The sequence below is a fragment of the Gossypium hirsutum genome, chromosome D03 (assembly GCF_007990345.1).
Source record: "Gossypium hirsutum isolate 1008001.06 chromosome D03, Gossypium_hirsutum_v2.1, whole genome shotgun sequence".
NCBI classification, from domain to species: Eukaryota; Viridiplantae; Streptophyta; class Magnoliopsida; order Malvales; family Malvaceae; genus Gossypium; species Gossypium hirsutum.
This window is the reverse complement of record NC_053439.1, coordinates 26,508,153-26,523,775: the sequence shown is the minus strand read 5'-3', so window position 1 is coordinate 26,523,775 and position 15,623 is coordinate 26,508,153. Positions and strand designations below refer to the sequence as shown.

The window sequence follows — 15,623 nt, the reverse complement described above, 5'->3', positions numbered from 1 at the left end:
TAAAGTTAAGCATAAATGAAACTGTTAATGATTAAAAACATATTTAAGAAGAGACCAAATTAGGTAAAACTTGTAGCAGAGGAGTATGGGATAAAAAAAATTGATAGATGGAATGTATCTTAATCATAGGATTTTTTTTTAGAGGGAGTCTTAAGATTTTTTTTTTGGTAAGTTATAAGAAGATAGTAAAATTTTAATAGTAAATACGACTTGATTTAAAATATATTTGAGATAGTAAACACTTTAATTATTAGGTCAATATACAAATTTTAATCATAACATTATTGTAGACTTAATTTGCATCCTTAATTAAGTTTGATAACGACAATGATTACATTATATTGATATAGAATGCATTATGAAGCATATAATTACACTACACCAAAACAGGCTTTTAGCGGCGTTTTTAGTGGCGTTTGGACAAAAAATGCCGCTAAAAATTAAGCATTAGCGGCGCTTTAAATAAAACGCCGCTAAAGGCCAAACATTAGCGACGCTTTCAGGAAAACGCCGCCAAAAAGATGCCGCTAAAAACCTAAGCCCAACCTTTCTGGGCTTTTAGCGGCGTTTTTGAGAAAGCGCCGCTAATGCTCAGGCTTCTAGCGGCGTTTTTGAAAAGCACCGCTAATGCTCAGGCTTTTAGTGGCGTTTTTGAAAAAGCGCCGCTAATGCTCAGGCTTTTAATTAAAATTCAATTTATTTTTAACATTAATTAAATAAAAATTCAATTTATTTTTAACAGAATATTTTTTAAAATGGTTAAATTTGAAATAATGACACGTAGAAATAATTTTAAATAAAAAAATAGAAAAATATTTGTTAAAAATGGAAAAATTAAAATACTATTATTTAAAATAATTTAAATATTTTTAGGGTACATGACTGATTGATTTTTAATTTATATATTAAATAATTTCATATATAATTGTAAAAGATACGATAGTATTAATTTTAAAATATTTAATTAATTATCATTATAGTTTAGGGTTTAATATATATGGTTTAGGGTATATGGTTAATTTAGGATTTAAGGTCGGTTTAGGAATTACAATTTTAAGGTTTATAGATTATGGAATTAGGGATTCTGGTTTAAGGGTTGTGATTTAGGGGGTTAAGGGTTAGGGGTTAGGGTTTAGGGTTTAGATTAATTAGTGTTTTTAAATTTATATATTAAATAAGGTTTAGGGGTTAGTATTTATGGGTTTGGGGTTAGGGGTTTGGGGTTAGGGGTTAAGGGTTTGGGATTTGGGGTTAGGGGTTAGGGGTTAGGGGTTAAGAGTTAGTGATTTAAGGTTTAGAGATTTAAGGTCGGGTTAGGGTTTAAGGTTTAGATTAATTAGTATTTTTTAATTTATATATTAGTTAAGTTTTTATATAATTGTAAAAGAGGGGTTAGGGGTTAGGGGTTTAGGGTTTATGTTTTATGATTTATGATTTAGGGGTTTAGGAGATAGTTTAAATTATTTAAGAGATAATGATCAATTTTATATATATTAAATGGTTTAGGATTTAAGGTTTACTTTAGATTTATTAAATGATGAAAATTTATACAATTAATTAATGTTTTTATATTTAAAAATATTTAATCTAAATTTAATTAAATGGTTTAAACCATTTGATATATTTAAATATTAGACTTAAAAAATTGATAAATAAATATATTGAGTTTTAAATTTGAACTATGAAATTATAATTATCTTTTATTTAATAACAATTTTCCATTTAAATTCAAATATGAAAATTTTTAGTAATCCTTTTCAAGAGTCGAGTTTAGACATAAAAATTGATCACGACTCAATTTGGGTCAATCCAAGGTATTAATTAAGATTTAAGATGCTTTTAAGTCAACAAATTAAAGCTTACATGTTGAAATTAATTGAGGGAATGTAAACAAGAAAAAAGAATGCTTCATGTGCATATTTGATAATTTAATTATCTAAGCTTTAGCTTATACTATAAAAAGAAAGTTTGATGGGAGTATTTGTTTAACAACATACGATATTATTGGTCTCCTTGATTTTGTTTTTTTCTTTTATTATTATTATTATTTTGTTTTTTAAATGTAAATTTAAATTTAAATTTTTATCCAAATATTTACATATTTATATTTCAATTTATCTCATTTTTTATATAATTTATAAAAAAGTAGTTTAATTTGAATTTTACTTTCCCTCAAAAAAATTTCAAATTTGCTTACTTAAAAGATTAAAATAGTTATTATTTAATATACAAAATAAAATTTTTTTAACAGAACAAAACGGTGTCATTTTGTTCAAAATAACATAATTTTTTGTGGCGTTTTTAGAAAAAATGCCGCAAAAATCATTTAAAAAAAAAAGGCGCTTTTTATTTCTAAATTTCTTCGCCTAAAATCTCCAACTTTCCCTTTGTCAAAAAAGACTTCTGTTCTGTTCGGTATTTGCAGGGAAAAAAAAAGATAATGTGTTTGGTAAGTTTAGCAGTACTCTTAACAAGTAAGTTATGGGTTAAGGATTTAATTTCATGATGAATTTGTGTGAGTGGGATCGGGATTTACTGGAAGTATTCCTGGGGAATTTTGCGCTGCTCATTTAGTTGTTAATTGGTTCTGTTTCATTTGTTCTTTGCTCACTCAACCCCAAGGAGAAAGGAACAAAATCCCTAAACATAAGCGTTTCTCCTCAGCCGTCTAGATAGCTAAAACCCCTTTCTTTTCAGTTCCCATTTAAACCCTAAATTCCTAACAGCAAAATCTAAGCAACAAAGCAATGGTAGAGGGGGCAGGAGAAGAAAAGAAGAAATTTTCAATCTGGGATTTGCCAGATGTGCCAATGGGTCAACTTCCACCACATCTTGAACTCCAACGAAGTCGTGTTTCATGCAATAAGGACGCCCCTATCCATGTATTTCTCTCTTACCCCCTTTTTTTTTATCCCCTAAAGCACACATCTTCAGTTGAAATTTTTTCATGAACACCCTTTTTATTCATATATGGAGTGTTAAGAAACAGTGGTTTCTTGAGGTTGTTTAATTGGGTAATTAAAAAAAATGGAGCCTTTTTCCTTATTTGGGGTTTGGGTTAGTTTCTTTGTATCATCTGTCTTGTTCTGTTCTTAAGGTTCTGAAATTTGCGGGTCTCTTTTTTTGTATTATAATTAAACTTCTTATGTTTTGGGGGCTTTTGTTGCTTGTAGACTGAGAGTATTCAATATTCTGGCGCTTATGCATCGATGGGAATTGATAATAGTTCACGACTTGATCGATTCTCTAACAACTTTAGAGTTGAAGTGGTTCGACTCAATGAAGATGACATGGAGTTTGATATGATCGTTATTGATGCAGCTATTGCCAATTCATTCAGGAGGATCCTTATAGCTGATGTCTGTGACTTTTTGGTCTACCTTTTTTCAGTGCTAACATATGCTATGTTAATGACATTATTGCATGCTATCATATGCTAGCTATGTTAGCTTGCAGCATAATGTCTGTGCTGGTACTGATAGAACTGATTATGCTTGCAGCTTCCTACAATGGCAATTGAAAAAGTTCTCATTGCAAACAAAACATCAATAATCCAAGATGAAGTTCTTGCTCATAGGTTGGGCCTCGTTCCAATCCGTGTTGACCCAAGGCTTTTTGATTATCTTTCAGGTTTAATTCATTCTTTTTGGTTGATGGTTTATCTGAATTTATGGAGTTTACCCTTGGGGCACTTGGTAATTCTTTACTTTTGTCTCTTTCAATTGTAGAAAATGATCAGCCAAATGAAAAGAGCACCATTGTTTTCAAACTCCATGTTCAGTGTAAAAGAGGTAGTCCACGTATTACAGGTATGGTTTTGGGCTTTATCAGTGAAACATGAAACCTTTTTACTTAAATGAAATTAATAGGTCTTCCCTTTATAGCTTTGCCTTGTTTCTAATGATGTATAATAATGCAGTTAAATCAGATGCATTTAATCATGATGAAGATGATTAAGAGTACAAAAATGAAAGAAACATATTATATATGTAATAGAAGCATAAAATAATTATATATTTTTTTAAAAAATATCAATTAAGAATTAGTATTTTGTGTTAATTATATATATTTTAAATCTATAAAACCAATCAATATAATATAATATAATATAATATAATATAATATAATATAATATAATATAATTATCTTATTAATAGTGCTTCTATTACAATCTTAAATATAAAACTAATAGATAGATTTTATGTTTATTTCTGATAAAAAATTATTATTTGTACTAGAAAATAATTATTTTTTGCTTCTATTACATATATAATATGTTTCTTTCATTTTCGTACCCTTAATTATTTTATTTTTTCTAATTTGTTATTAAATTTTTTTTAATTTGGTGTTTGATTTTTTTAATTTAGTACTTAAGTTTTTTGGGTTCATTTCAGTACATATTCTTAATTTGGTACCTAAGAATTTTTTTGTCCAATTTAATACTTATATTTGTTAGATGCTATACAAATTATTCTAGAACACTAACGGCGTTATGTTTTTTTTATAAGGTGACAAAAATATCTAGTGTATGAACATGCGGTAGAAGACATGAAATTTAATGACAATAATGGTTACATTTATTTGAAGTTTCCTTATGTTCAAAATTTGCTTAATGAAAAGAAAATTGAAGAAAATAATCATTTTAATAAATTCATTATGTTAAATTAAAATAAATTAAACTAAAAGTAATGAAACATTTAAAATACAAAAAAAAATTTCATGTTAGTATATTGGAGTATTTGTATATATTTGCTAAGTTTGGATACCAAATTTAAAAAAAAAAAAACTTAAATACCAAATCAAAAAAAATATTAAATTTTAATAATAAATTAGATAAAAAAATTTAAATACCAAATAAAAAAAAATTTAATATCATTACATGTTGCATAATTGATTACACCTATACCCGTATATTGTTTGAGATACTGCATGAAATTATCATTCAATTGAATTTTTAAGTTTGATATTCAAAATTTTTATTTCCTGCCTAGATTTTCCTTAATCTCTTTCTAATCCATTCTTTATAAGAAGGATAAACATATTTCAATATGTCCATATTTTAGTTAAAGGACGGCAACTTGATATACCTTTCTTAACTCATCATCCATTTCATCCTTGAAGTTGATGTTTTAGGGAGATGATGTTGATTTGTGGGTTAATACCCAAACATGCATTACTTTTCTTTATTTAATAGGAAATTTGAAAATCATAACATTCAATCACCTAAAACAGATAACTCTTGTATTTGACATAAGTGATCTGCTATTAGACTTCTACTTTAGTACCTCTATTTTAATTTGGTCATTTTCAGTCTTGTATTTTTAGAATTTGAAAATTTTTAATCCTAACTAAATGATAAGTATTAAATTAATGTTATGTTTGTTTGTTATTTTTGTATATTACTCACAAAAAAAGATTAATTAATAAATTTAACAGTTATCATTTGCATTAAGATTTTTAATATGGGTTAGTCAAATTAACATAAATTTCTTTGTTTTCTTAAGCAGGGATAATGAAGATGATTCTGTTGCCAATGTGAAGGCAGCTGAGGAAGCCTTGGAAGCAAAACAAAAAGTAACAAATAGCTTGTTTGCTACCTGTTCTTATTATTATTATTATTATTTATCATGTTTTATAATTTTGTGACAAATTGTTCTTGGTACTCTGAAGATATTTATTCAAAATTACCCTATGATTCTATTGTATTTATACTGCATGGCTGCACCATGTATTTCTTAACTAGTTTGATAAATTTTATGTGTGGTGTTTAATTTTTATATTTAGTTTTAAAGTTAAAATTTTCATAGAAAATTTAATTTAAATAATATTTTTTATTTATCCTTAAAAAGTATATTTAAAGTTCAAATTTAAAAAATAAAACATAATATAATATTTATCATTAAAATAAATATTATTTGATTAAAATAATTTTTTTTAAAGATTATGTTTTTAGCGGCGTTTTTGCTAGAAGCGCCGCTAAAGGTCGTGGTCTTTAGGGGCGTTTGTGAGAAAAGCGCCGCTATAGATCGTGGTCTTTAGTGGCGTTTGTGGGAAAAGCACCGTTAAAGATCGTGGTCTTTAGCGGCGTTTGTGGGAAAAGCACCGCTAAAGGTCGTGGTCTTTAGCGGCGTTGTGGAAAAAGCGTCGCTAAAGGTCAGGGTCTTTAGCAACGTTTGTGGAAAAAGCGCTGCTAAAGGTCAGGGTCTTTAGCGGTGTTTATGGAAAAAGCGCCGCTAACGTCGCTAAAGACCCTGACCTTTAGCGTCGTTTATTTCAAAAAACGCCGCTAAAGTTAGCGACGCTGTCATTAGCGGCGTTTTTTGCGGCACTTCTCAAAGCGCCGCTAAAGGCCTAAAAAAGCGCCGCTAAAGGCCTAAAAAAGCGCCGCTAAAAGCCTGTTTTGGTGTAGTGTTATGATAAGTAGAGATGTAATATAGTCAAACGAGACAATGAAAATATAGCAAATATAATTCATCCACATGATTTTATTGAAATTATTAAATTTTCCATCACATAGGTAATTGAAAGATGAAACCAAAATAGTCGATTTTAAGATTTATGGACTAAATCTTTTAGTTTCTACTTAAGCTAGAAGTTTTTTTTTCAGGGCCAATATTTGCAGACGAATCAATATATTATTCTCAATTTTTTTTCACAGAGGCCTTTATATTCTCGAGCTTTTCTGCTAATGTCTTTTTGACATATTTTGGCGATGCTGCTATTGTACTTGTTGAAACCACCTTTTAAAACAAAAATTTAGTTTCGACTTAAAAATGAAAATTGGAGTCGTCACTGATCCTTCATTGAGGTGTGATCGGATCACCTTAAAAATAATTTTGGTCTACGAGTTTCAGAAAAATGAGTTCGGGAGTCAGTTACATACAAGGAAGGGTTAGCACCTTTGCAATGCCCAAAATTGGTACCTAATTGATTATTTAACGTCTTAAGGTCGAATGTCAAAAAAAGGTTAAAAAACGATTTTCTCTTTTAAAATATTTTTTGAAATTTATTATTTTAAAAACTAAAAAGTTTGGTCATTTTGCTTCAATGCAAAAATCTCAACCCCGTAAGTTAGGGTACGGTTCTTCGAAGTTCCGATGACAATCTACAAATTTGCTTTTATCAAAAATCTCATCTCGAGATAACAAAATGTCGGACCTAGTGAGTTAGGATATAACATTTCGAATTCTCGAGATAAGCTTTGATTTGAAATTTTTACGTTTGGGTTGAAAAAAGGATACCCGGGTACTTAAATTCAACGAGGAAAATTGAAGCCCAGTAAGTCAGGGCACAATTCTCTTTGAAAATCCAAGATACCGAGTATTGCTTTATTTTATAAATCCTTGAATGAAAAATGTAAGGTGATTAAATGACAACATGCAACGCGAAAGGATAATTTATTATTAAATCATACATTAATCAAATGAACGGTAGATAAATACAAGAAAATAATACACATAGCAATAATAATCTCATGTAGATACCCACATTGGCTAATAAGAGGAAACTTAATTAAAATCAAGCAATTTTACATAAGTACTAACAAAATATACAAATTTAAACATAATTTAAGAAATAAATATAATAAATATAAATTAAGATATTAAAATAAATTTAAATAAATTAACAATATTGAATTAAAGATGTTAAAAATATTTGAAAGAGATAAAATATCTATATAATAATACGAAACTAACAATAGATTATGTATATATGTATGTATAATGAAAATAATTTAATATGAAATATGTATACATATATAATATTATTATATAATAGTATTACGTAAAAAATATATATATATTTATACAAATCTAAAAATATGTAATGAGTGAAATTAGGGAAAATATTGTAGAATAAAATAAATTCAAACAATATTAATAACAGTACATTATAAAAAGGGTAATACATATAAGATTTTAAAAGTAACCTAAAACAATAATACATATAAAAGAAAGTAATATATATAATAGGAAAATATAAGCGAATGATAATATCAATAATAGCAATAATAGTAATAATAATGAAAGTAGTAATAATAATATTAATAATAAAAATAAATAAAAACAAGGACCGTTTTGAAAATAAAACAAAATTTCAAGGGAGACTTTGAAATAAGTATGACAACGATCGAATTGAAAATCGTTGAATACCAGAGGGACTATTACTGCAATTAAGCGCATAAATCCAGGCATTCAAACCCAATCATTGAAAACGATGCCGTTTAACCATAAATCTAATTAAAGGATGACTAAATTGAAATGAAAACAAATCGGAGGGGCTCGTTGCGCAAATAAACCATCAAAGGAAAACGCGCGGGTCTCTCGTGGGTCGAGTTACGCACACGGGTACAGGCCTATACGACACCGTTTTGGAACCACTGATCAGGCTCCAAATGGTGCCGCTTTGTATGCTACATAAAGGCCACTTAAAAACTAAATAAAAAAACCTAAGCCATTTCTCTCCTGCGTGCGCCGTTTCTTCCCAAAACCCCTCCATTTTCCTTCATTTCGCACAGAAAAGGGAAGGACTTCGAGAGCACATCACCCAGGTATGGTTTCCCCTTTATTTCTTTTTGATTTGAGAAGAAAAGAAGAAAGGAAAACAAAAGAAAAAGGAAAGAAATCGAAAAAAACTTCAAATTTCTCTTTGATTCTCTATTTTTTTAATAGTTTTTGATTTAATCTCCGTAACCCCTTTTACAGATTTTATTTGGCTTTATATAGCCGAAAGAATAGAAACAAAAAAACTTTCAAAAACTCCTCACTTTTACATTTTTTTCGTATCTTCTGCTATTATTGCCTCTCGCTTGCTGTTTGTGATTTTGTTGCAGGTGGATACTGGCGAGAAGACGTATGCGGCGTGCGCGGAGGCTACTAAACGTGGGCGAGGTTGCTGCGATGTGGGGCATGCGGCGCTGGTTTGCTGCTAACTGCTTAGGGTTTCTGTGTCTTGGGCTAATTCGGGCTAGTGGTATTGGGCTGAATGGTATTGGACTGAAGTCTGTATTGGGTTATTGGGTTTAAGTTAGTGGGCTTTGGACTATCATTGGACTTTAATTATTATTATATATTTTTTGTTTATTTATTTGGGCCCGGGCATATTTGGGTATTACAGTACTCATTGTATTTGAACTTCTTGAAAAAGGAATAAGGCAGAATTTAAAAAACAAATGGGTAAATTATCTAGTTTATCATTCAATTTTTTGTGTGTTTTTATTTTGACCTCTCAAATAAAAATACTTACAACTTAATCACCGTCGTTAGAAAAAATTTTCATTTTAATTCCCCAACTAAAAATTTTTAACTGTAACTAAGTGCACATCATATCTTATTTTTTGATCCAATTATTGTTCATCATATTCTTCCCTCCACCCCATTCCTACTTCACCATTCTTCTTCTTTCTTTGTTCCCTGCTTCCAACCACCACACCATCTCATTTTTAAAGGGGACAAGATTTCAACTCTAAAGTTTCCAAGTTGTTCCAATAAACAAAAAGAAAAAAAACTGACTTCTAAGGATTGTAGTAAGATAGGGAAACTAAACCAAAAACCTAGTAGCAAAATCTCAAAAACAAGACAACCCAATCAACAATAATGAGTCAACAACAATACTAAAAGAAAATTCTCTATCCAAAAAACCAAGACTTTACTTCAAATACTAAAAAGGAACTCGACTGCTGTTTATCCATTAATATGAAGAAAACAAAAAATTGATCTGAAATCAAACTATATATATAAAATAATCAACAAACCTCAAAAAATTCAGACAACCCTAAAAACCAAGGACTTCAGACAACCCCAAAAACCAATGACTTCTTTTGGTTAGAATCGTAAATCAAGATATGATATAAAACTTAATAAATCATAAATTAGGATCTATCATGTCAAATCATCAAGAACAAAATGATAACAGAACTAGATGCGGAAGCGTACCTGAATTCATCGATTCTTGAAATCTATGGATCTTGAAGTTTTAATCTTCCAAATTAGCACACAATAAATTTAGAGAATATTTGCTCCATTTTTCCTAAGGATGAGATATTAGAAAAGTTATATTGTGTATAATTTGGGGACCATAACCCTAATATATAACTTTGGCACATTAGCCCTAACTTCTAATTAGCTCATCATCAATTAGAAATTAGATAATAGAGTATCTACACATGTTTGACCTATATTTTATTTAATAATTAAAGCCCAATAAAATTTAACCACATTAGATCACTTTTAATTTGGGCTAACCTATTATGATAGTAAATAATAACATGTAATTACCCTTGTTATATATGTAATGTCCATATTTTCCAACAATCTCCTACTTGGACCACATATATATATTAATTACTCTATAATTACATGTCATTATAAAACCTTATGAGCTCAAAAATTTACTATCATATCCAAAAGGTATTCCGAACAAACTCATCCATTAATTATGTTAACATAGAACCAATACGACTTTCGTTACATATGTCATAACTGAATCCATCTCCAATCACGTATATTAACACAACCAAATGACATAAATCAAGTATAGATGTGTAGCATGATCTAAACATGTCTATTTCTAATTGGTCCTCCTTAACCCTAATGATATCAAACTTTACCAAAATCAGGGTGTGAATAAACCAAATAAACTTTATTTTTGCAGAAAATAAACTCAATATTCATAAACTAAAATAACTGAAAATGTGTCTATAACATAAAAGCATTTAAAAGTACAAACTCCCACTAAAACCAAATATCCTTAAATGACATTACACCTGTAACAGCCAGTTTTCAGTGAAATCAGAACAGTGGTTTTGGAACCACAAATTCGAGTTAGAAAGAAAATTTATTTTAATATTATTGCATGGTCTTCATCATGATAGGAAAGACGTATGAAAATTTTGATAAGAAAATTTTATCAATTTCATGTTTAATTATAGAAAGGACCAAATTGCATAAAATGCAAAAGTTAAGTTCTAGTAGCTATAGGTATCAAATAGCTATGGAATTCAAAATGTGAGGTCCTTATATGGTAATTAGACCATTAAGTGGAGTTAGTATATATTTATGATGAATCATCCATGGAAAGTTAGAAGAAGAAAAGGACTAAATTGAAATTTGAAATAAATAAAGATGATAATAACTTAATATCATCTTATTTCATCATCTTCCCCAAATATTTTCTATGGAAACCCTAGCTAAGAGAGAGAGATTCAATTAAGCCTAATCGAGTACGTAATCATGTCCCATTTTTAGTAATTTTTATATTTTCGAGATCGTAGTAGCTTAATCTATCTATTTTGGGGATCAATTTGTAAATATATCAAAGTGTTGAAATTTTTCCATGGGTAAGTATGCTGAAATTTGAAGTTTATGGTAGAAAATGAAAGGCTGTTGATAAATAAACAACTTTTGTAAAGGAAATTTGGATGAAATTGAGATTTAGAGACTAAATTGTAAAGATGTAAATTCATGGAAAATTTTTTATTTTTGTGAAATACATGAGCTGTAAATGTTATATAAAAAATTCAACTAGGCTTGGAATAAGGATTGCATTGCATGAATTTCATTTTCCGAGCCTAGGGATGAAATTGGAATCAATCAAAAGTATAGGAGAAAAATGGTAATTTTGCCTAGGATGTGAATTGAATTGAATTGAGTATGAAATGAATTAAATTGATAACTAAATTCATTTATATAGATCCAGAAAGACCTAGTACTGAGTTGGATCGAGGAAAACAAAAAGTGTCGGATTAGTAGATTCTCGAAACGAACAAGTATCGAGGTAAGTTCGTGTAACTAAATTATGTATATATATATGTGAATTGTTTAATTTCTATGTATATGAAATTGATTACATATACAATGCCCGACAAATGTTAAATCTCGTTTGAATACATGAAATTCGATTGGATATTGGGCCCTGTATTGGTTGTGGTCTAGCATATGTTGCGGACACACCATAGCCCAAAAGAACATTCCGATATTAGCTCTTATGAGCTTCCCGTTATAGCTCTTTGGAGCATCCCGATAGGTTGTGATCCTATAACATCCCGATTTTGGGCCTAGTCGGAACAGTGGTTTCGGGACCACAAATTCGATGAGGGAATATTTATTTTTACTATATTTTTATGGACTAAAATTTCATAGAATGATTTCGTGAAAATTTCGTTCAAAAATTTTGACGTTTGGGCACTCAATTTAGTCAAAAAGACTAAATTGTAAAAAGTGCAAAAGTTGAGTTCTACATGTTAGAGGTGTCCAATTGTTATGAAATTTTAAATTGGAGGTCTTTATATGGTAATTATACCATTGGATAAGTTATGGACAAAAATTGACATGAGATAAGTGAAATAGGAAATTTTTAAGTTAGGGGCATTTTGGTAATTTGCTAATTAAAATGAATTAAAAGGGAAAAAGATGGCAAATTGTGCTCATCTTCTTCATTTGACCGAAATTAGCAAGGGGGAAGCCATATTTAGGGTTTTTAAGCTTCCAAGATCCATAGTAAGTGATTTTAAGCCTCGGTTTTAATGTTCTTTACGTTTTTGGAGTCTTGGTAACTTGATTTAGCTTATTCTAGCAATAATTTAACCTAGGGTTTATATTTGGAAAAATACCCATAGGTGAAATGTATTTATTTTTATGCTTTATGGTAGAATATGAAGCTTTAAATTATGTTAAACAACTTTTGCTAAGCGATTTTAAGTGAAAACGAGTAAAACGACATAATCAGTAAAAATACCTAATGTTCATAAGTAAGTGTTAGGGTGGGAATTCGATGTTGGCATAGAAGGGAAAAATGTTTAGCATGTTATAAAACATAAGAGTATGGGATGAAGTTTAATTTCCGAGCTTTGGGGCAAAAGTGTAAATATGTAAAAGTTTAGGCGCAAAATCATAATTTTGCCAAAGTTGGAGTCGAGGGCTGTTTTGATAAATGTGAGTATTAAATAAGCTAAATTTGCTATTATAGATCAAGAAGAATGAAACCCGGGGTTAGACCGAGGAAAGAATAAGGTTGAAGATTAAGTTGATAGATTTGGCCATATTTTGTAATGAGGTAAGTTTATGGTAAATAAATATAATATTTTAATAATTATTATTAATGCTGCTATTTTCCAGTAATTATGTATTTATTTTATGAAATTATTTAATGTTGACTCAAGTATGAGACGATAGAGAATTAGTATTAAAAAGTCCCGTTGAAACATTAGGAATGTATCGGATACAAATGTCATGACATTTGGGTAAAGAGATCCCATGTAAGACCATGTCTAGGACATGGCATTGACATCATTGAGATTATGAGAGGTCCCATGTAAGACCGTGTCTGGGACATGGCGTTGGCACCGAGATGAGAGGTCCCCCGTAAGACCATGTTGGGACATGGCATGGGCACCGATATGAGAACTCCCATGTAAGACCATATCTGGGATATGACATTGGCAGTATAAGAAACATCCCATGTAAGACCATGTATGGGACATGGCTTTGGCATGTTATTGTCAGAAAAGAGACCCAAGTATCCTTATTATTCCAATGTGGCTCAACGGGCTAGTAAACAAATTATGTTCCATGAAAGTTCAAGTAAAAGCATAAATAGAAAATTTAGGTGAGTTATAAGAGTTAATAACATATTATGTTATCAATTGAGAACCAACATTTCAGCAAGAGAAGAGTAAGTTATAATCATGAGTTATCTAAGTAAACAAGAAAGTGAATGAGTAAGAGATTAAGTAAAGAGGAAATTAGAGATCATGACACTTGAGTATATTTATTTGTGTTAAATGTTGTTATTTATTTGCTTGTAAACTTACTAAGCTTTATGCTTACTTCCTTTATTTTCCTTCTTTTATAGTATTACAAGCAAAGTCGGAAATCTTAAAGACGTCGAAGAATGCTCACACTATCAACAACAACAACTCGGTATTTTATGATGATCAATGTTTGAGCTATGGCATGTATAGGGACTTAGTCATTTTGAATGTATGTTCTTATGATATTGTTAAAGGATGATGTGTAAATATGTGATAATGTTTAGCTATTAAAATGGCTAAGTAAGAATATGTTTGGTATTATGAATGCCTAGGTGATAGTTTATACCTAGAAATTATGAAAGAGTAAAAATTTGCAATAAAACAGTTTTGGGACAGTAGCAGTGACGTGAATTTGAAAAATCACCAAGGATAGTATAAAATGAATTAGAGATTGAATGATATATATAATTAAATATTATCGAGTCTATTTTCATATAAAAATAACGGTGTGGGTAAAATAATTTTATATTTTGAGATATTTGAATTTTGGTTAGACAGGGTCAGAATGGTTTTTGGAGTCCCCTGTTCTGACTTTAGAAAATAATTAAAAATTGTAAAAAAATAATTATGAGTTATAATTTATATGTCTAGATTCCTAATTGAGTTTATTTTCTTAGAAACTAGTGAGAACACTATATGAAAATCATACGATGAGAAAATTGATTTTTAGTGAATAAAGGTCAGAACCATCAGGTAGTGAAATAGGGGAGACTTTAATGAATAAACTGTACTAATTGGCTAAACCGAAAATTCTTAAAATTTTATGGTAAGATAATATATGAGTCTAGTTTCAGGGAAAATTTACGGATTTTTTAACTCGAGTTATAAGTAAATTAGTGACTGCTGCGTAGGTGCACAGCATTATGGTGAACAGTGAAATAAATTTTAAAAGCAAATTTTTATGCCCCGAACTAATAAGTTAAGTCAAGTAACGCCCCATGCTCAACTCCGAAAAAGGTCTCGTGTAAGGGGTGTTACAGATCCTACATGTGTTATGGACAGACCTTAGCTCTTATGAGCTTCCCGATTACGGGTTTTTGTGAGCTTCCCGTTAATTGGCTCTTTGTGAGCTTCTCGATGTGGCTCGCTTGAAATTCTTGATATTTGGCTATCCGGAGTTCTCTAATTAATGGATCTTCGAAGTTACTTGTTATAGGCTCGCACGTGCTTCCTGAATATTGCTCTTATGAGTTTCATGTTTTAGCCCGGATAAGCTTTCCATTTATGTGCTTTATGAGAACTCCTGAATATGAGTTGATGAATTTACCATATTGTACACCTTGAGTGTATTGCCCATGTATCCATCGAGTTTTCAAATGATTCAACGGGTAATGGTTCGGAAAGGGATAATATGAATTCAAAATGAATTACAATGAGATTTCTTGACATGTAAAAATATGATATGTTAATGTTCCTTGGAAACTTGAAATGACAAATACATGTATATGGAAATGGGACATTGATGAGCTCATCCATATTTCTTGGTACTTATATGAACTACATAACTAACATGCTTGATGAGGATTTATGTGTGACTAAGTTATTGATTTCATTTATATGGATGTACTATGAATACTTGTTTTAAATGAAAATAATTGGTAAGTTAATTTCCTGTTATATGAACTTACTAAGCATTTGAAACACTTACTCGGTTTTCTTTTCTCTATTTTTAGTGCTCGAAAGCTCGTAAAGGTTGGAATCTGTTGGAGCACCATCACACTATCCTTCAGCTCATTTTGGTATAAATAGCAAACTTATTTTGGTATAATGGCATTTATAGGCTAACTTGGCCAATGTTGGCATGTAAATGGTT

General features: G+C 29.8%; 1 protein-coding gene across 4 annotated transcripts; it reads left to right on the top strand.

The window, feature by feature from the left end:
- The first annotated feature begins 2,310 nt into the window (after positions 1 to 2,310).
- On the top strand, positions 2,311 to 5,739 carry LOC107950371 (DNA-directed RNA polymerases I and III subunit RPAC1). 4 transcript variants are annotated; one of them, XM_041089939.1, is made up of 5 exons: positions 2,311 to 2,449; positions 3,174 to 3,359; positions 3,501 to 3,630; positions 3,729 to 3,809; positions 5,508 to 5,739. In XM_041089939.1, exons 1-5 carry the CDS (start codon positions 2,441 to 2,443, stop codon positions 5,537 to 5,539), a joined length of 438 nt encoding a protein of 145 aa, XP_040945873.1. In that variant the 5' UTR covers positions 2,311 to 2,440; the 3' UTR covers positions 5,540 to 5,739. The 4 variants fall into 4 exon arrangements, with proteins under 4 accessions (XP_040945873.1, XP_040945872.1, XP_040945871.1 ...); XM_041089938.1 differs by having other exon boundaries at positions 5,505 to 5,739; XM_041089937.1 differs by having other exon boundaries at positions 2,311 to 2,882.
- The last annotated feature ends 9,884 nt before the right edge of the window (positions 5,740 to 15,623 follow it).

Excerpts from the sequence above, each read along its gene's own strand:
- LOC107950371 (XM_041089936.1), top strand. The coding sequence starts at position 2,748 with ATGGTAGAGGGGGCAGGAGAAGAAAAGAAGAAATTTTCAATCTGGGAT. Across the intron at positions 3,360-3,500 it reads GGAGGATCCTTATAGCTGAT|CTTCCTACAATGGCAATTGA; the intron begins GTCTGTGACTTT and ends TTATGCTTGCAG. Across the intron at positions 3,631-3,728 it reads GCTTTTTGATTATCTTTCAG|AAAATGATCAGCCAAATGAA; the intron begins GTTTAATTCATT and ends TTTCAATTGTAG.